At 37.7% G+C, this 22,505-nt stretch overlaps 1 protein-coding gene across 4 annotated transcripts in view; it reads left to right on the top strand.

Moving 5' to 3' along the window:
- Rngtt (RNA guanylyltransferase and 5'-phosphatase) overlaps positions 1-21,611 on the top strand; it is a 186,412-nt gene extending 164,801 nt beyond the window's left edge. For 2 of the 4 annotated variants that reach the window (XM_005080835.4, XM_040740421.1), the window contains 2 exons: positions 17,719-17,842; positions 19,116-21,611. In XM_005080835.4, the coding sequence (XP_005080892.1) occupies positions 17,719-17,842; positions 19,116-19,279 (288 nt within the window). In that variant the 3' untranslated portion in view covers positions 19,280-21,611. Of the gene's footprint in view, positions 1-17,718; positions 17,843-19,115 lie in introns of those variants that run through there. The other 2 variants (XM_040740422.1, XM_021233423.2) reach the window with 2 other exon arrangements.
- Positions 21,612-22,505: the final 894 nt, after the last annotated feature.

The raw sequence follows: 22,505 nt of genomic DNA, 5'->3' as shown, positions 1-22,505 counted from the left end.
AGTGGCTAGTGAACTAGTGAACGTCTGGTGAACTCCTTAAGGGAGAAGAGGGCTAGGTAAGAGATTAAATCATCAGGGAATTCTAGTGTGCTATGCGACATTTTTAAGTGGTTAGATAAAAGCTAAAAGTTTATAATCAGAAAAAATCATAGGTAAGGCAAAGATTGTCTTTTTACTCAGGGCACAGCTTTCCTTTCACCATGCATAGAGAGTATTGGGTAACCAGGCAACCTAGTAAACAACAGAGGAGTGCAAGCAAGCAGCTTTTGGTTCCCTGCTTTTAGCATCAATTGCTTAGGGCTGTAAGTCAAGGAGAGGATCTAAGTTTAATTTGCACAAGAAACAGAACCTGGCACCTTCCAGCAGGAAAGTTTACTTTTTCCTGAGGATGAGCAAATGGACTGTTTACCTTGTTGTTACCGTCTCAAAGAAAACACAAGCAGTAAATCTCTGAGCTAAGATCTTGGGTTAATAAACTGGGGTGAAGGTGATTGCAAGGAGTTTGAGAATATTTTAATGCGAGGTTAGTTTAGGTTATTCTTTTCTATCTGCCAATGAGGTAAAACTAGGGCATGCTTATTTTTTTCTGTCTATCTGGGCAGCTATGAATCAACAGCTCTGGGCATGTAGTAATTCTATATCCTTGGATATCTGGGAATATCTTAGATGGGATGCTTTTGCCTGGGCCCTAAACATTGACCAAATGCCTATCAATAAGGATAGTTGTAGGAAGGCAGATCTCTGTAATGACATACAAGAAGGGAACAAGGACCTGATAGTGGGAAACAGGTCTCACACATAACTAGGGAATGTAATCAGTAAACTCCAAATTCATGGAAGAAATTGTGTCCAGTAAATGATCAGATACTGTTGAACTGTGGGAAGTAAATCCCAAGTTTATTACAGAAAGGAATATGCTATTAGAAGGATCTACAGCAAGAAAAAGCAACTTTTATTCATAAGACCATAACGTCAAATATGACCTTGATATTGGTTTAATCCTCCAGAAAAATTCTTAGTTCTTATGAGTTGACCTTGTGAAATGAGGCTGATTAATTACTATGTGATCTTTCAGCTTGTAGCAGTTTCTTTTGTCCTCTCTTGTTTCTTTCATCTCTCCCATAGTTGATATTGTACTTCCTTGATAGAATCATGCATCCACAGGTAAGAGAGCCTAATCATAAACACATAATTTTAAGTGATTTCTACAGAGAAAACTTCTGATTTCTCAGTAACTAGGTCATTAACTTGAGGTTACTCTGTGGTTTAAGACTGTTTTGTTTGATTTGATTTGATTTTTTTTAAATAGGGTCTTTGGTTTCAAAATCAAAGAAAGTGCTCCTGCCCTGGCCCCCCAAATTCTGAAAATATAGGTGTCAATCACTAAGTCCAGTGTGGTTTTGTTTTTGGACCAGAAGTATGCAATTTGTTATTCATATATGCAAACAGATTTTAATTGAACACATACTACCATACCATGCTAGGTAGGGTTTGTTATTTGTTCTTTGTTTTGAGAGGGGGGCCTCTAGCCCAGGCTGGTCTGGCCTCCATTCTGGGATTGCAAACACATATCCCATATCCAGCACAAGCAGTTTTGAAGGAGGCAACTGTTGAGAGAGAGAATTCAACAGATTGTATTTTGAACAAAGAGAAGAATAAGGTTTGTTATTGGTGAGGCACAAAACTTTGTGCAGACATAGAGAGACTTGTAGAAGAAGTGATTCTGATAAAAGGGAAGTCACTGGCATAGGGAAGGAGAAGCTGATGCAGCAATGAGACCATTGGACACCTATTATGTGTTCAGTCAGGGTGTGGCAGTCTCTAAAGCAGCAACTAAACTTAGCCAGTATACCATGCAAAAAACACACACAAAAAAAAAGGACTGCAGAAGAGGTGGGTGATATGACCTGTCTATAAGGGTAGCCTTTTCACAGTGCAGTTAGTCTAGGGGCCTTTAGGTGAGGGTCCTAAGCTAGCAGACTCCTGTTTCTCCCCTACCCAACTTTGGTGATTTGTCCTGAAATCATTGTAGTGGGTCTTGCCCTGTTTTGTTTTTGTTTTGATGAAATAAAATAGAAGATACTACAATGTATTCAGATAGATAGATAGATAGATAGATAGATAGATAGATAGATAGATAGATAGATAGATAAGCAAGCTTGTAGATTTGTGTGCCTGTAGTAACTTGGTGTGTGTGTGTGTGTGTGTGTGTGTGTGTGTGTGTGTGTGTGTGTGTGTTGCATTGCATTAGAAAGCCCAAATTAAGTGTTTCTCTCTGGCAAAACATTTGTGACTGCAAAGCAGAACCTGACATCAAAGTTCCTCTTTCATTTACAAAGAAGTTCATAGACCATTCTAAAGTCAATACCTTTAATGGAGATGCCAGAAGTCTTAGGCCCAAAGAAGCATATGCTTCAGACTCTTCTATACACTCTGTAAACCTTAGTGATTTCCATGTAGTTGAGTTCATGTAGTTGAGCTTTCATGCTCTCTTCCAGCCAAGATTCAAGCCTTGGTCCTCTCTCAAAAGCAAAAAGGAATTTTGTCAATTGAACATTTTCATAGAATTCTGTGAAAAAACTCTTAATCTTAGAGATTTTTGTTTGTTTTGTTTTGTTGGTGGTTTTTTAAAGCCCAGACAAAATACTTGTATACACTCATGCACTCACGTATGTATGCTTATGTATATGAGGGGTACTATCACATGACCCTAATTCTTGGCATTTACATTTACATCCCTCCCTGTCAAGTGAATGATCTACCGCAGGGAGTAAAACAATGAACATAAGAACTGTGAGCCTGGTACCAAAATAGGGAGGGTTGGGAACTAGTTCTTTGAGTATGTAGGGTCTGTTCTCTGAGCTAGTAGCAAATAAACTGAACTAAGTTAGTAAAATACTACATGCTGCAATATAAGTGAAGATTCTCCAAGAGCTCTCACTGTCTGTAGTCACGGGAGAGAGCTGCTGGCAGCTCCATTTGGGGCATTGTTAGGCAGCTCTATTGACACTTGAATATATTCCATGTGATTATCATAAAATTGTGGCCTGAAAATTGAACAGCCATGGTGGTGCATTTCAGACTTAACATTTCTAATAAGCTGTAATAAGGAAACATTTAAAATGGGTATAAGAATAGGCATTACTTGCAGTCGCAGATGTATGGTCAATTGAAGTGTTTTTGAATCTCAATTTAACAGCGCAAACAAATTCCCTATCATTATTAATATAATTGTTCTCGCTGTTGGGTCTTGATTTTGAAAAAAGTAAGATAAAGAACAAGTTGCTAAAAGAACAAAACTAGCAAAAGGAAATTAACTGAGTTTTTGTCTTGACAAGAGGAGAAGAGGGAGGAGAGAGACTGCAGCTGCTCTGTCACTTCCAGACTGGCCAGGCCATTGCTCTCCTGTTGGACATAGGTGTGCTTCCTTCTCCATTGATTGGGGAGTGGGGAGTGGGGAGAGGGCAGCTGTTTGCTGCCATAGCAGGCCATGAAGTCCAGCTGTGCAATGTTCATGAGCTGGGGAAACACTAGGTTGTAGGCCTTTAAACAGGATCTCCTTCCTACCTTTTTATAGCTAGGATGATTTATTGTGGTGTTTGTGTGTGTGGGGGGGGTTAAGACAGACATTATTCCACAGCTCAACTATTGGATTTCATAAGAAAAGACATAATATAGGTTTTTTAAGGTTTATTTTTGTTTTAATGTATGAATGTGTGTGTACGTCTTCGTGTGAAAAGATACCCATGGAGGCCAAATGAGGACATCAGAGTACTTGAAACTGGAGTTAGAGGAGGATAGAGCCACCTGACATGGGTGCTGGGAAATGGACTTGAGTTTACTCTTAACTGCTGAGCTAGATATCTCTGCAGAAATATAATTTTAAGAAAGCAGTATCATTAACAGTTCACCACATTAGATTATGAGATAGTTTCACTTAGTGTTCTCAAATTAAGATACCCACCCTCCCAAAATATACTCTGCGGCAGTAGAATTGCAAGTTTAAACCCAGTGTAGGTAACATAGAGAATTTGAAGCCAGCTTAGGCAACTTAGTAAAAAACCCTGTCCCCCAAAATAAAACAAAAAAATTCTAAAATCTGTATTTCTATTAAAGTTATAGTTAAATTCACAAGTTTGTAAAATATGTGGTTTGTGTTTTAAAAACAGTAGCTAGGTAGCCACAATTTTAGAAGTGATTTTAATACTCAGTGACATATCTTATAAACTTTTTACAATGTATAACAAAACTTTTCTTTTAAATGATAAATATGTATTAAAAATAGCAAATTTTTATAAATAAGATGGGAAGTTTTTAAAACTACTATTAAAGCTATACCCTTCTGTAACCTGAGGTAGAAAATCACAAGTTCAAGACCAACTTGAACAAATAAAAGATACAGGGCAGGGCTGAGAGTGTATGGAACTTGCCTACCATGTGAGAGGGTCTGAATCCAACCTCTAGGACTCGAGTAAACAAACATTGAAAGGGAGAAGGGAGAAGTTCTTTATAGAATTTTAAAGAATCTTATTACCAACTTGCTATAAAAGGAAGCTAAAGCCAGGCAGTGGTGGCACGCACTTTTAATCCCAGCACTCAGAGGCTGAAGCGGGTGGATCTCTGTGAGTTTGAGGCCAAGTCTGCATAGTGAGTTCCAGGAGGGGCTCCAAAGCTACACAGAGAAACCCTGTCTCGAAAAACAAAACAAAACAAAACAAAATAAGCAAAACAACAGGAATTTAAATTGATTTTTAAAATTACAATGATGACATTACAGTGAAAACATAAATGGACTTGGAAATTGTAAACTCTGTTTTTCAAGGTTCTACTGCAAATCAGGAAGCCATGTTAACTTTTATTACATTTTAAAAGGTGTGTGTGTGTGTGTGTGTGTGTGTGTGTGTGTGTGTGTGTGTGTGTGTGTAGATCAGAGGGCAATTTGGAGTCTGTTTTCTTCTACCATCATACGGATGCTAGGTACAGCTTAGTGGCAAGTGCCTTTACCTTGAACCATCTCTGGTTCCTATTTTTTGCTAGTATGTTACTTTCTGGGTAAAATTTGGTCTGAGCACAATTAAGGAGGATGCAGTCTTTTACATTAAAATTATCTAACATAGTCTTAGTACTTATTAAAAATAATATATCAGATATGTACCAGGTAAGTGATACACTTGGCAAGAAGGAAGCAATTTATGCTTGCTAGGAAAGAAAAAAGAAAAGGAAAAAAAAAAAAACCTCTAAACTGTAAGCCAGTCCCAATTAAATGTTTCCCTTTATGAGAGTTGCTGCGGTCATGGCATCTATTCACAGCAATAAAAACCCTAAGACAAATTTAGGGACAGAGGGAGATGGATCTCTTGAATTTAGGGCTAGCCTGACCTATGTAGTGAATTTCAGGACAGCAGGACAGTCAGAGTTACATAGTGATAGCCTCTGGGGGGGGTGTTGGTGTTGGTAGCCATGTCAGAGGAGCAGCAGGAAGCCAGCTCACCAGGAAGCAAAACTCCAATGGGTAAATCTCAGATAGGCAAGGGCCCGAGAGCCTTGGCCCCAGAATGTCTCTTGCTATACTATGTGTCTTTGCATGTTTGCCACTATCATTTTTCTCTGGCATGGTGTGAATGGGCATGGGTAAATCTCCATTCCCCTTAATGTGGTGTGATTATTTCATGGAAATACCCTGTTCTGTTGGACATTTTTACATATGGATTATTATGAAGGTAATTTTCTTTTAAGCTGTACTGCTTAACTAAAGCAATGATTTTATACAATAATAGTGATAGTTTAAATAGGATTTAATGATTGAGGGTCTCTAGTAAATATAGTAAGGGATTATGATGAGGTTATTTTCGTGGGAAAATAATATGGATAGAAGCAAGATATAGTATTGCCTCCATCCCTAATAAAGCAGTGACTGCAGAGGATAGAGAATAAGAGCTAGAAAATGTCACACAGCTGTTTTCTCTTGAGGAGCTGTATGGATTGTGACTTAGGTTAATGATTAAGAAAGACAGTTGAGTCCCAGAAGTCCAGATAGCTCAAGTTCTTTTAATCTTAATGTTGGGAGATGTGTTTACAGGTTTCAGTCTGCATCATAGCTAAAACAAAGCTTAAATATGACTTGAGGTTAGATTAAGATGTTTTTGTTAATGGCTTTGAGGTAGAAAATCTTAGAAAACAATCTAAAGTTTAGAATGGCACATAGTTGAGAGGGGACTCCTTAAGGTTTGTGCCTTTCTTGGTAGGATTCGTGATCAAAGGTAATGATTAATTCTTTATACCCATTTCTGCCCTCAATCTCTTGATACAAGAAACTGTTGATAAGTTGGTATACACCCTGAGGATTTAAAATAGAGCTGGCTGATTTTTGTTCATATATAAAAGTTTAGATTTGTGATTCTTCTAAGATTGGTCCTTTCTTTGTAGCCACAAAATGTAACTGGCCAGCAAAAGAACTAAAAAAAAAAAAATACCTTGCTTGCTGATGCTGTTTCCTCTATAACAAGTTGCTTGGGTATGAATGTGCATAGGTTCTTGGGACAACTTATTTTTCACCTGCAATGATTAATCATGTAAGGGATATGGAAAACATTGTTGTTTACATGTGTTCATTGTGATCATTCACTTAAAAAATAGAATGTAATAAGGATGGAAGTTTCTGTCCTGCCTGATCCTGCATAGGTCAGTGCATAACACAACCCTCATCAGAGAGACTTATTCTTGCAGTACATAGTAATTAATGTGGAGACCATACAGAGAGTAAAAGACTTTGGAGTACCCATCTCTAAAATGGGGTGTCTTTATCAAACCTGTCCCCCTAAGGCTCAGAGATCTATGTGACAGAGTGTGCAGAGAGAAAGATTGTAAGAGCCATGGGTGGTAGATGACTTTTAAGGATGCCGTGTCATCCAGAAACACAGTGTTGATACACATATGAACTCAGAGACCATTACAACACAAAGTAAATTGCACAAGTTCAAACAAGACAAAATCCCAACATTGAGAAGGGAAAATGAACACAAAGTCCCACTCTTAACTAAGAAGCTGTTTGCCTTCTGGGCTTTCTCCATGGAGTGTCACTAGATATATCAACCACACTATAGGGCAGGCCCCATGCCCACGAGTAGTTGTCAATACAGAATGACTCCCATGTTTTTGTTTGTTTTGTTTTAATCTTATTGACTCTTTGGTTTGACCTTTGGTTTTATGTTTTGAGAGAGAGAATGAACATATTGGTTGGGTAGGGAGTACACCAGATGTGGGAAGAATTGGAGAAGGAGAAAGAATATAATAAAAATATATTGTACGTAGAAAATTTTAAATAAAATAAATTGATAGACTGTTTATCAAATTAAATGTGGCAAATATCCTTGAGTGTCTTTGGAGGTTCTAGCAGTGAAGCATAGCTATTCATATACCCTTGACCAAAGAACCATCCTCTGTTGCGGAAGGTCATCCTCTCTAACCTCATACTCAGCTTCAGGTAGATACACTTGGGGCATTGAGGGAGGATGAGGACACCTGCCTAACCAGTTAGATCGGCTAAATCAGTCCTGGCAAGCAATGAGATAGCAGATGCCAGAGCCAGATCGCCTTCACATCCTGTACTATGTGAATGGCATATACTGATTTCACAAAAGGTATCTTTAAAAACCAAGTAACATTAGATAGACCTGTCATTATACTTTTAGTTGTTTCTAATGAAAAAGGTGTCAGATATGAATGCTGTGTTGTAGCCTCATATTAGAAGGTAAAGCTTTCCTTGCTCATTTGTTTTATTATTTTCAGCATGCAACAGATTCATAGTCTGCTTGTAATTCTCACCATGCTTGGTACTAAACAGACAGGGAGCCTTTTTTTTTTTTTTTTGTGACATAGAGTTCAGCACTCTGTTTACTGAGCCATTGCCTTTACCTTACTAACCTTACCTGGCAGATGCCTAATGGCTCTACTGGAATCTTTTCTTTTTGGTAGGTATTTCCATTTCCCATTGGAAGGTCATTTGTTTCTATAATGGCTTCTTATTTGGTCTAAAAAATCAAACAAAAGCTTTGCAGCTGTGAAATGTAGCCAATTTTAAAATTAACCTATTGCAAATCCTTAATGACTGAGAAATCCTGTAATTTTCTGTGATTTCTGGTAGTGCTGCATGTAGAATAGCAAACAGTAGAAATGATACAGGTCAGAATGATGCACACTTAGGAAGAAAAAGAAAGGTTCAGGTGGCATGTTATGTCCCCTGTCCTTCATCAGTCCCATATTAGTCATCTCTTGTCTACAGACTTTGCCAAGTGAACTGTTATCTTTGGAAGTAATTGGTTAATGCAGTTTATTATGCCACAAGTAAAATTGTTCATAAATATATTCTACCTTTGCCTTTTGCAATATCTTTTCCACCTGGAGCTTAGATTCCTAGGAGGGGAAAAAAGGGAGTACAAACTTTTCATGTACAGAGGCCTTGATTTTATTTTATTTACCTGCTTATTTTCAGTGCTAGAGATCAAACCCAGGTTTTCAGGCCCTCTAGAAAAGCACTTACCACTGAACCGCACCTCACTTGAGAATTTGAATTATGATCATAAAAGAAGTTAGCTCTATTCTTTTGGATCTAGAATTCATCTGGATTTTATACAGCCTAAATTAAATATATTAAAGAATCTTGTAGGCATAGTATGTTTCTCCACTACTTACTATCTATTAAACACTCATTATATTACTTAACTCCTTTGTGCCTGTTTTTCTATATATAAAATAAGACTGCTAATAACACCTACTTCCTAGAATTGTTGAGGATTCAAAAAAATCATTTGTATAAAGCACTTCAAATAGTACTCAGTACCAGTGAAGTGATTATTGTAATTATTAGTCATCCTAGTGTACAGATTAAATCAATAATGAACAACTAATTTAAAGATAAATGAAAAGTATAAGGTGCACTATGATAATTTATATTTCAGAATGGTGTAAGAGGCTGTTTCATTTAGTACTTTGAAGGGAGAAGCCATTGACAGGGGATATGATTAAATTTACCTATGTTTTTAATCACTAAAAGGTTTAAGTTTCTTTTTTGTTTTAATTCACATTAAAATTTGTTTTTAGTAAATTTGCTTCTTGGTGTAGTTTATGAGTTTAGACATGTGCATATAGAATACAGTACCACTGAAATCAATATACAGAACAGTTTTCTCCTCCCTCCAGAATTCTCACAAGATATTCCCTTGTCTTTGTTCACTTCTTTCTCTTTACCCTATTGCCACTGATCTATTTTTAAAGATTTATTTATGTATTATGTGTACAGTGTTCTGCATGCATGTATGCCTGCATGCCAGAAGATCGCACCAAATCTCATAGACAGTTAAGAGCCACCATGTGGTTGCTGGGAATTGAATTCAGAACCTCTGGAAGACCAGCCAGTGCGCTTAACCTGTGAGCCATCTCTCCAACCTGCCATTATTCTATTTCTGTAGCTATTTTTTCCACCATGTCCTGTGAAATTATTTACTTAATAGCTTTTAGTGTATCATGGTTTAAATTTTGCACATTTCATTTGAAATTCTTCCGTGTTATTGTACTCACCAATAGATCTTATTTCTTGATAATATTTCATTGTACGATTTTACTATAGTTTATCTGTTCACCAGATGAAGGGCTTGTATGTTATTTCCTTTGTTGTGCTATGCTAAAGGTGTGTTTGTTATATGCTGGGATATATTCCTTTAAGATAGTATGACTCTACACTCCTGTTCTTCTTCCTCTATTTATCAAATACTAGGACTATAGGCGGGTACAGCCATGTCAGGTTTGGTTCCTATTTAAACTGATTATTTAAAAATCTACTTAAAACATACAATTTTTATGTGAACTTTTACTTTCTCTTCTCTTGGATAATACCTAATATTGAGTTTGCTGGTTCTTGTGGTTAAGTGTGGGTTGAACAAAGCAACTGCCAAACTTTTTCCAAAAACGATTATACTATTTGACATTTTCTATCTGATATGTGGGAACGTATTTGATTTGCTTCTTTCTATCCCTCATATTGTCCATAGTTTCTAATAGAGCAATACTGTGTGTCTTGATTGCTAGGCCTGTGTGTTAAACTTCAAGGTTAGTATGATTTCTCCATCCTTTTTTAAGAAATATTTTGATTGTCTCAGTTCCTTTGGCTGTTATGTAAAACTAGGTTGTCAGAATCTATTAATAATAATTCTAATGAGGCATGGTGGCACATGCCTGAAATCTCACCACTTAGAGACGGGGGCAGGAAAATCATTATGTTCAAGCCCAACCTGGACTTCATAGTAAGACCCCGTATTTAGGAAAACAAAAAATTCTGTTGAGATTTCCCTTGTGGTTGTGTTGAGGTTGTAGATCATTTTGGAATAAAAGTGGTGTCAATAGTATTGGATCTTCAATCTATGAATATATCTCTACATTTATTTACTTCCTTTTCTTTCCCTTTCACTGGTATTTTGTGGTGGACAGTGTATAGATGCTACAACTTTAAAATCTTGTCTTCTTTTTTGTTTGTTTGTTTGTTTTGATAGGGTCTTAACTATATAACTCAGGCTAGACTCAAGCTTGTAGGAATCTTCTTGCCTTATCCTGGTGAATAACTGGGGTTATTGGTGTCTACTACCATGCCCAGATGAATTTTTAAGATTTATATCTAAGTATTTTGTAATTGTAGTTTCTAGTGTTCAGATATTTTTTTGACTTTTATGTGTGTTGTGTCTTTTTGTCCTATAACCATTAAGAACCTCTTTATACATTCCTTCTATGTAAGTGTTGCTGTCTGTGAATCATGACAAATGTATTTCCCTCTTTCCAGCCTGGTAGATATTAATCTCTTAAGCAAGGAATTATAATTAAGTTTATATTTTTCTAAAATAAATCCAGTTTTATATAAAAATTGATGGGTTGGGTAGACAACTTGTGAGACAGTGGTGTCTTAGAATATGAATTTTAAAGCCAGGGTAGTAGAATAATTAGACAAAACCGATTTTTTTTGGTAGAATTAGTAAGCCCAATAATGGATTGAATATAAGGGAAAGTGAAGAGGAAGAGTTAGGACACCTGAGCGTCTCTCATGAATTGGATGAGTAATGCTACTATCTTTTAGACCGTGACAAGAAGAAATAGATTTGGAAGACGATAACAAGTTAAACATGTTAGATTTGCAAAGTTTTTGGAATGTTCAAATAAAGGGGGAAAAGGGGTTGGGCCTATATTTCTATGGTATAGTAATTAGGAAGTTTGAGGCCCCAGGTTTTATCCTTATCACAAAGGAAATCAAAACAAAACCAAATGATATCAAATAGGAAACTAGAATATGCAAACATATGGAATGGCATTTGTAGGCTGTAAAAAGTTTGGGAATGTGTCAAAACTACGGAGGCCGTTCTTATTCAAACCAACATAATTTGTAACTCTCCCTTTCGTCTTGCCTTCTATGAGCTGGATTCTCACCTGGATTTGAGCATCTTCTTAGACACTCTCACTTAAAACGAGGCACCTCCTTCCCTGTGTTAGATTCTCTTGCAATTCTGCTTTCTTTAAAGACTTTGTCGTAATTTTTGTCAGAATGTCAACTGTTTTCTTGTTTACTGTCTTTGTCTCATAATACTGTTGTTACTAAAACTACAATTTGTGCTCAATCATAATTGTCAGATGAAGTAAAAAAACAGGTCTCAGGTTCAGAAAAACATGCATACCAAGAGGTAAAATTTGGGAGTTATCTTGTGTATATAGGTGGTGTTTATAAGTACAGAGATAAATGAAATTGCTAGAGAAAGGCATGACCCCAACATAAACTTAAGAGAAGTCAGCATGAAAGGAGCAGCAGTAGCAAACATTGAGGGATGAGAGGGGGCAAGTAAGAAAATCACTCTGGGAGCCTAGAAAAGAGTCATGTTTACAGGCAAACTTTAACTGTCTAAGGCAGTACTAAGTATTTGATTCATAAGCAAGGAGATCTTTGCAGAACTCAGCACAAAGTTTCCTGGAAGTAAAAATGTGAAAACCACATTCAGATAGACTATAGAAGACACCATCATAGTAAATACACACAGTGCTTCTGTCCTGGGCTAATTCTCTATGTCACTTAGCACTCTGAACCATGTTGGTGTATAGTAATTATTTGGTAAACTTTGCCTTTAACTAGAACATTTACTTGTTTTTGGAATAGGCTACTGTCTTAGTTACTTCTCTGTTGTTATGACAAGACATCATGACCAAAGCAACTTATAGAAGAAAGGGTTTATTTGGGGCTTACAGTGGGGTGAGTCCACTGACCAGCATGGCAGGAAGCATGGCAGCAGTCGGGTAGGCAGGCATGGTGCTGGAGCAGTAGGTGAGAACTTATATTTTGTTCTATAAGCGCAGAGGAGGCAAGGAGGGATGAAAGGAGGCAGCATATATTTACAAATGTAAGCTAACTGGTAAGGGCATAGGCTTTTGAAACATCAAAGCTTGCCCCCAAAGACACACCTCCTCCAACAGTGGCACACCTCCTAATCCTTCCTCCAAAGTTCCACCAGCTGGTAACTAAGTAGTCAAATATATAAGCCTGTGGTGGTCATTCTCATTCAAGTTATCATACCCATTTAAAACTCAGAATAGATGAGAAAAAGCAAATTACAAGAAGTTTTTTTTATTTTGTGCTTTAGATCCTTGCTTTCAAGTTCCATAATTCTTGGAGCCATTTTAAGACTTGTCCATTAAAGGGCAATAGTATTATCCTACTGTTCAAGATTATAACTCAGTGAGCTGGGACAGGACCATCTCTGCTTGTTTGAGGCCATTGTGGTTATAGACAAGCCTGGACCATAGAGTGAAACCTAGACAGACAGACAGACAGACAGATTGATTTTGATTGATTTGTAATGCTTGACATATTCCAAATACTCAATGGATAAACTATATAAAAGCAAATGATCCAGGCCATCTCTGCTTGCCCTTTGCATGTTCTTCATTGCCATTACCAGCAGGGAGCCTGCTGAGGCAGTCAGCAGTAGAGAGCACAGATGTTCAGTGTGTGTCCGTATGAGAACATTAAAACTGACAGCTTTTGTAGCAGGAAGAAAGGAAAGATAAACAGATTTAAAGATTGTTCTGACTTCCTTTTTTTAAAATGTGTTTGTTTGTTTGTTTGTTGTGTATGTGCTGGTACCAGAAGACAGTAGCAGATACCCTGGATCTGGAGTTTCAAGTGGTTGTGAGCCACCTGAAAATGGGTGCTGGAAACTGAACTCCAGTCCTCTGTAAGAACAACAGGCATGCTTAACTGCTGAGCTTTCTCTGCAGTCTGGTTTACTGTCTCATTCCCTGCTTTGGAATGCTGGGCAAGTTCTCAACTGTGGAGCTACACCCTAGCTCTGGTTTCCTTTTGCCAGCTGTCATCAGTGCTACCTGGTTGTGGAGCTGAGCCTCATGAGCTCTTGCATTTAGTAAGCCCTGTTTCCCCACGGGTCTGTTGTAAAGCAAGTACTGGGGCAAGAAGGAAACCCATGACTTGTGTGTGATCTAATGAAGGGATGAGAACTCATTTTGTGCCATGGTCTCAGCACCCCAAGCAGGGTTTGTTACTACTTTGTTAGTTGCCTTCCCTTATATTTTGTATATAAGTTGATAATTAGATTTAGAGATTTGGGATGTGGAAACACATGAAGGAAAATAATTGAAGACAAAAAGTTATCCCACTTTCTTTTTACATTCCTACAGACACTGAACTAAGTCTAAAGAAATCCCTAACAGCCCCATTTCTTCAGTATAGATTGAGATGGCTAAACATTTGTGTTCTACACAAGCAGAATAGCATGCACTGAAATAACATCTCAAGCCTTGGAATCAAATATCAATATCCTCATATCCTATTCATATCGATTGTTTTCATAAGTTCTTGTTTTTTTCTTAATCAAAATAACTAATTCAGTTTTGGTAAGATTTACTAATACACCAAAGACCCTTGATGCAAAAAAAAAAATGTATTCCTTCTGAATAATTTGCATTATTGCATTATGTCAAGCATGTGTCACAGTATTTCCCTAAAACAAATCACAGCTCCTGTGTATTACTGCAACTCCCTGTAAGTTGCTGCAGGTATCCTCCACAACACTACTGCTCCCTGTGAGTTACTGCAGCTCCCTGTTAGTTAATGCAGCTTCCTTTCATGTGCTCTCTTGCAAGTTGGTACAGCTCTTGGTCTTAATTGCTGTTTGGGAGTTATGAGGAATTATCTTCCAGTTAACTATTTATCTCTTGGTTGTTGTACTTTTGTTTCAAAGGCTAGCCTAATCATTATTATCCTTACTAAAGCAGTATATTTAAGGTTTTTATTATTTAAAATCATCAAGTTAAATATAGTGCTGAAACATTGAAAATCAGATACAGAGAAGAAAAAAGAAACCACAAACCTGCCTACAGTGATTACTAAGTGAAGAGTTTCAGGGGACATTTCGACTCCTTTCTTTCCTTACACACTCACTAACAAGGAAGACTTGTCCATTTTTCTCTAGTTGGCTAGTAGTATAGACTGTAGATATTTTTTTAAGTGATGGTTTATAAGGCACTGTCTTCATTATTTTGCTGTTCAACAACTCCAGGTTTGTTGAGAATTTAACTTTGTGATATTCCACAAGTTAACATAATTACACAGCAGGGAAAGCTGATTTCCCCAATAAAAACTGCTGAGAATACTGGATATCTAAAAGATGATGAACCTTGCCCTTAGACCATGTAAGAATTTAACTCCTAAGTAGACTATGGACTGAAGCATAAAACCTTAAACTATTCACCCTCAAAGTATTCAAACCAAACCAAAAACTGGGGACACTTTAGGAAGAGATCTGGCAGTAACTTGTTGGATGACACCAGAATCACAGCAAAATGAAAAACAAGGACATTAAATTTAAAACCTCTATCAGAGCAGAAAGGTGGCCTATACAATAAAAGAAAGGTATTATAAACATTGTCTGATGAGAGTTAATGGCTAGACATAAAATTCAATAATACCAAATACTTGATTAAAAGCATAGGCATCCAGTCTCAAAAATAAACAAAAAGAGTACAAAATAGCTACTTTGTCATTCAAATATTAATATCTATTAAATTATGTTCTTTCAGTTGTGCTGTATTATATTTATATATATCCCCTGTTAAAATAATAAATGGCTCAAACTAATGAATGTGTGTATATATGGATATATATTCAGATAAATAGAAAAAAAGCTTGACAGGTTTTCTCTTATGTGTAATCCAGAGGGGAAGGACATCAAAGTAAAAGGAAATCTGTTAAGATCTCTTGCCCTGTAAAATCCACTGAGGGACAAGGGAAGGAAGTGGGAGTAGCAGTAGTTATGGTCAAATATGTCATGTAACAAATGAAAACCTCCCACTGAATTACACTAGTTTTTATAGTTAACATATGCTAATGAAAAAAATTTTAAATAGGCAAAAATAGCTGGACATGCTTCTGATCCCAGCACATGGCTAAGGCAGAGCACAAGTTTAAAGCCAGGATGACATCAGAAGTTCAAGGCTAGCTTGGGCCACACAGTGGGACCCTCTTTCACACACCTACCCCCAAATGGCAAAGGAATCAAATAGATATTTTTCCAGAAAAGGTATACAACCAATAAGCACATTCTACCAAGAACCATGGTGTCATAACATCTGGCGCCTGTCAGGATGACCAGTACCTAATGTTGCACTGTTAGTGATGTGTTTAGCCATTTTGAGTAATAATATGAAACTTGAATTAATATATGATCCAGCAGTCTTACTTCTGGGTATATACCCAAAATAATTTAAAGCAGGATCTCCAAGTGATATTTATACCCCTATTTTCTCACAGCATTAGTCACATTAGCAAAGAGGCAGGGAAAATGTCCATCAACAGATGAGTGGTTGAAGAAAGTGTAATGCATGTCTATAATGGTATATTATATAACCTAAAAAATAATTCTATCACATGCTACAATATGAATGAGCCCCGAGGATGTTGTGCTAAAGCAAAATAAACTGCTTTAGAAACATAAATACTATGCTTTGAAATGTTTAAAGTAGAAAAACTATAAAGTCACAAGCAGAAAACAGGAAGGTCTAGTATGTAAGGAGGTGCAAAACTGTAGGATTGGAAAGTGCATAAATCGGAGAAGTTGGCCATACCGTAGTGAATGGGCCTAATGTTGCTAAGATGTGCCCTTAAAATGGTTAAGATAGGGTGTTGGCTTTCTTAAAATCTTTTATTAACACTTTTACTGATTTTCTACTCTGTATCAGGGACCTTCTTCCCATGATCTAGTATATTAGAATGTCTTTTGTTTTTAGAAATTAAAAAATGCAGACTTTGGAAGATTTAAGAGACTTACTTCTGTTAAACCTTGTTCCAGGCATAGCCCAGAAGTGGTTGCCTAGATTGAATGAATTGCCCAGTGCCTGAATATAAGTGATGAATCAAAAGTAAAAGGAGATGAACCTCCTGCTAAGTCAGAGAAGGGAGACTAGAGAATGGATTATTTGAGGACACATTGGCTAGGTTACTCTACAGTGAGGTGAGCGTCATTTTTGTGGGGAGGTTAAGTCAGAGAGCCAGATTGCCAGACATCCTAGGCCTGTTGGACTTGTTAGGTCTGTAGAAAATGCAAATGATTGATCAAAAGCAATACTCATCTAGAGGGAAGGAAGACAGTTTGAAAGTTTTTATGAAGACACACCCTCCCTAATCTGTGAATTGAAAGCAGCTTTTAAAATTTTGCATCCCTTCATCTTCCTAGGTGGTAGTGAATATGTGGGCAGAAAATGAGAGCATTTCAAATAATGCTAATGAAGTTTAGTGATTACAATCTATCATATTGTGTGTGAGAGAGTTGTTAGTTCTAAAGGATGAAGATGGAATTCAAATATTACCATGACTGGCATTTGATTGGGAAAGTGCAAAGATAAGCTTAGGTTCCTTTTATGAAAACCATTCTCCCAGCCTGATGGAATATCTTTTAAAACTTACCATAGTTACCATGGAGACTTAGTGGCTTTGATGGAGTATGTTGCAATCCATATTCAATCATCTGAGGTAAAGAAGCCAAGAAGCACATCAGCTAAAGTCAAAGTGGTTTCCTCTCTAAATCCATACTCTCTGGAAAGATGAGAGGGGAAAATAGCCTGTTAATTATCACTGCCTGATAATTAAAATTTAGGAAGCATATTGCCTGAAGTTGATGCTTGTGTGTGTGTGTGTGTGTGTGTGTGTGTGTGTGTGTGTGTGTGTGTGTGTGTGTGTGTGTAGCCCTTTACCTATAGTAAAGAAAATTTCTTGGGTTTTGGCATAGGAATTTAAAATGGTAAGATCTTTCTGAGAGTTGATGAACCCTAAGCAGTGTACTCAATTTCTGAAAGCCAGAGAAATACAAACAGGATTTCAGGCATTGTCCCCATGGTAACATATTTGCATTTGGCCCAGAAGTGGCAGCTTTCTGCTTAGCTTCTTTTAATTGCTATATATTGACAGCCATTTTCACAACTCTGAAGTGTCAGATACATGAGCATGTGTACTGGGAGTGTGCACCATATCTTCAGGCTTGATTAGACACTTCAGATGACAAAGAGCTCTGCTTAAAGAGTTACTGAGGTGTTTCTGGCATTTCCTAATGTGTCTGTCACATAGTGGAAGCAAAACCCCTTTCAAATGATTTAAATATTTTCATCAATTCTCTTTTAAAACAGGTGACAAAAGAACTAAAACAGTACGACAACAAAATTATAGAGTGCAAATTTGAGAACAACAGCTGGGTCTTTATGAGGCAGCGAATAGACAAAAGTTTCCCAAATGCCTACAACACAGCCATGGGTGAGTATGAACAGTGGCCATTACATTAAATTACAGAGTATTATACCATCAGAGCCCACATGTGCTGTTGGTACTGTCCTGCTTGATGAGGCAGAAGGTCAAGCCTGCACTTTGCTAACCTCCAGTCGATTGAAAGTTGTCCTCCCTGGGCTGGGGAGCTGCCCTGAGTACCTGAGAGGGCTAGGAGGGCAGGGTGGTGACCACACACTGCTGGACTTAATGAATGACAGCAGCACTGGAAGCCGGGATAATTTCTGATCTATTCAAAACTATTAAAACCATTGTTTGCCAGATGGTAAGAAACAAAATTAGCAAAAGAAAATGTAATTTCCAGTTCCTAAAATAACTTTACAATCAATGAAGAGAAAGTAAATGAAAACCATTTTAAAACATAAAAACCGCCTTGCTGTCTGTCCTTCAGGATGTTCTTTGGGTGTAATCTAAATGCCTGGGGATTTAGAAATGCTTGTTGTCTTCATAAGGGACACCACAAACTGATTTGAGTTTCTAAGGCATTCTAATATCGAGGTAGTAGAAAGGTAGATACAAGGTGCAACAGAAGATTAATGGTCATACACTTGTCTAGTGTTCAGTTCAGTCAGTTCAGACGGTGATGATGATCGTGAGAAGCAGAAGAGTAGAGAGAGGTAGCCAATTCAGCCTTTTCACTTTAAACGATTCTGGTTCACATTCAGGGTTTTTTGTTGTTGTTGTTGTATTTGTTTTTAAATAGCATCTATGTTCAGACAAGATGAGTTCATTTCATTGTCTTCCCCCCACTCCCAAAAAACAAAATATATAAATGAAATGAAAAGCATTGGTTCTAAATTTTGATTACTCAAGAAAAGATACTTTTGTTTATTAGGCTATTATATTTTGTGTCCTCTGCAACTAATTGATTAAAGTAACAATATGAATGGTAGCTGTTATTAAACCTCCCTATTCCTAGTAGCAGGGGCAAGTACTGCTGTATTTCACAGAATGGACAGCCTTCTGAGAAAAAGACAAAAAAATTGTAGTGTACTTTCCTGTGTGCAAGATTGAGTTGAATGTGGACTTTCATGAGGTGTGCTATACTAGATTAAAATCCCTTAGCATTCTTGCTTATAATTAATACTCCAGCAGAGAGTAACCACGAGGAAAGAAAGCACCTGATCTGAAGCCCATTTCTGAAATACCAGGGTTTCACCAAGCTGCACGGAGACCACCCCCAGACTGTGGTGAGGCCACTGCCTTCGTTAGTCACCTAAGATGCTGTCCCCTTTGTTCACAGCTGTGTGCAACAGCATCTCAAACCCTGTCACCAAGGAGATGCTGTTTGAGTTCATCGACAGATGTGCAGCAGCTGCCCAAGTACAGAAGCGAAAGTATCCCCTGGACCCTGACACAGAGCTCATGCCACCCCCACCACCCAAGAGACTGCACCGGCCAACCTAGACCCTGCCTCTGACCTCATGCTCCAGAGGAAAGAAGAGCGAGAAGAATGCTGTTGCCTCATTTTCACAGCCAGAGAAATTCAAGAGACAAATATGGCTTGGTACTGGCATGTGTTATAAGGGAAAACGTGTAGCCAACCTGTATATATTTGGCATTGGTTTCTCAGAACTACAGTACATCATGGACCTAAATATTTTATTTATACCTGATGAATTCAGCCTTACCTTGTGGAGTCTGAAGATTGAAATATCCAAAGGTTTAAATCAGATTGAAGTCAATGAAATAGAGGCCTTGTTTGTATGTGAACAGATACCTTTGCATTTGATTCATAGCTAGCAATCTGAAACTGTGAGCACATTGAATTTTTTAGAAGTTGGATTTTAAGTTTTCCTCTTAAAAATGTAGGCAGTGGTATTAGAAATTCTCATTGTCACTTATCATGGATTTCCTATATTTCTGAATTTTCTATATTCTGAACAATTACAAGGTCAAGTATTATGCACATTAAACATTTTTGTCTGGCTATATACCATTTTAAGGTTTGTGTGTGTGTGTGTATGTGTATGTGTGTGTGTGAGGGTAGGATGTAAAAGTAAAACAGTAACAGCTCCTTTTTTTCCCCATGAATTTTATTCTTTCTTTAGAAAGTACTTTGAGTGTTTTACCATTTCTGTTCTTTGAACCACGGTGTCAGATGTCTGATGTTCCCATATTGGCAGTGGTTTCCAGTTACTTTGTGGCACTTAGATATAGAGACCCAGGTCCTTTGTGTGCTGCTGTCCTGAGAACATTGCTTCCTTCAGACGCCAGGGCTCCTTCTGCTTTACCTCAGTGGGATCATCACACACCACTCACTGATCTCTGGGAGCGATATCAAACACAAACGGTGTTGTGTTAGTTCCCTCAAACTAAACGTCAGAAGCAATAGCAGCTTATTCCTTTAGTTAGAAGGTAATGTAAACTGAACAAGGTGTTGTCTCTAGAAAATTCTTGGACAGATGCAAGTGCATTGCAGAGACTGATCATGGAGGAAATGAAGACGGTTGCTTCCACTGTTCCAGTTGCACCTGTGCTTGGGAGGTGATATTTCAGTGATGCGGCTGCACTTCAGTGTTTACTATAAACAATAGGTTTAAAAGGCAGCTAATGGTCCCTGGCATTGTATGAAACTGTTCTGATTGGCTTGTGAGGGAACTCAGAATTAACTACTAGCAGACAGCTTAATGTATTTATTTTTAGAGACACAGGTTTTAAGTGTATGTATTTAAAGCAAATTTTCATGATCTGAATTTTTATATATGTATAAGCATATATGTAAAGTATATGCACCAGTGTATATTCTTGTACTGACACAGCCAGAAATGAAAACCCAAATGTGTTACCTAGCTGACTGAGTATTTGATGGAGTTTTATTTGACATAGCACAGAGGAAACCAAAATTGTATTTATATGAACCTGAGTTTTAACATTTTTAAACAAACTTCTCTTCTGCAGTGCTTTTCTATATGAAATACTCGGCTGTGCTTGGGCTTATGACCCTGTTGTTCCCAAGTTATGTAATGTGCAACAGATTTATTCAAAACGCTGTTTTAATGTTTTTTTTATCCTAGATTGCTTTTGTGTATTGGGCACTTAAAGGATTTAAACATCTGACTGCTACAGTGATTGTTGAGGGGAAGTTGTCAAGGTTCCTTCTGTCTTTTACACATTGAATCCAAGACTGCCTGTGAACTCCAGTCTAGGGCTTGCTTCCCCAGGGCCAGTGACTCTTTATGTCATGAATGGTCTTGCTCCTAAGCTGGTGCAGAAGCAGAGTCCTTTCTCAGACATAATAACAAGCTTTTGCCAGTGATCTTTAATAGAATTAAAATGCTATGATAACTTAGATTTTAAGTGAGTTTTGTGAAAAGAGCATTGTATAAGACTTACTTTTTCAGTTCATCTTTTCCTTTCAATTATGGTAACATTATAATCATAATCTTACAAGCAGATCCCATGTAGTCCCCAGACACACAGCCTCAAAGTATCATAACAGTCACTTTGGTTGTTGGGTGAAACCTGGAGTCAGGACTTAGACATCTTGAAGGAATTTGTCCCTTCTCAGCTCTTGTTAAAATAGCCATTTTCTTTAGCTAGTGTTTTCTAGACAAGAATAAGACTGTTTTCCTGAGTTACCGCATGTAAAAGCTTGCTTTTTGTTTGGGGGAAAAATATGGACGACTACTGCCTAGAGGGTTCCTTTGCTTTCCATGAAATGCTCAGAAATGCCAGAACATTCCTTCTCTAGTTGTGTGTCAGTTTGTATTGTAATAAAAGTACTAATGTAAAATAATAGTGTCTTTCCTGTCTGACTGGCAGTTCCTTCTGCTGCATTCACTCTTGTTGCCGGCTGCCACAGCCAGTGTGGTTCATCTGACTGGGTACACTCTGAGACTTGTTTGACTTGTTCGAAGTCTGGGGCGGAAGTGCTTTGTATATTCTGTGCATTTACCCCATCTCAGCAGTCTGTCAAATGAGGGTTCTCTCACATTATCTTTCATGGATTTCTTTTAGAATATTTAGTAGTTAATGTCCTGAAGCCATGAACCATGACTATGCATTTTTTAATATGGGATTTTGCTATCCTTAAATATACCCAGCATTGTGAGCAATGTAGCGGTGGGTAGTAAATGCCTACGGGTGGAGAAAACCCTAGGCTAGCTCCAGAAAGAAATCCAGACTGAGTCTCCTACTAGTTTTGTGTTCTTTCTATCTTCTCCCTTCCTTTTCCATTTGTAAACAGGTTGGGCCTGACCAGAAGGAGCCTTTGTAGTCCAACTATGATTTTGTGTTCTTTCTGTCTTCTCCCTTCTTTTTCCATTTGTGAACAGGTTGGGCCTGACCAGAAGGAGCCTTTGTAGTCCAACTACGATTTTGTGTTCTTTCTATCTTCTCCCTTCCTTTTCCATTTGTAAACAGGTTGGGCCTGACCAGAAGGAGCCTTTGTAGTCCAACTATGATTTTGTATTCTTTCTATCTTCTCCCTTCCTTTTCCATTTGTGAACAGGTTGGGCCTGACCAGAAGGAGCCTTTGTAGTCCAACTATGATTTTGTGTAAAGTCGAGACTGTCTGTTCACCATAGCAGCGGTATTTCTGTGACTGGCTGATGGTTAACACCAAGCTGAGTGCCCTTCCTAACGTTCAAACACACAATGACATTCTAATCCCCAAGCACATCTTGGTACG

Source organism: Mesocricetus auratus, unplaced genomic scaffold, assembly GCF_017639785.1.
Source record: "Mesocricetus auratus isolate SY011 unplaced genomic scaffold, BCM_Maur_2.0 Super-Scaffold_6730, whole genome shotgun sequence".
In the NCBI taxonomy this organism is placed as follows: Eukaryota; Metazoa; Chordata; class Mammalia; order Rodentia; family Cricetidae; genus Mesocricetus; species Mesocricetus auratus.
Note: the sequence above shows the minus strand (reverse complement) of the source record. Positions and strands in the feature narration are given on the sequence as shown.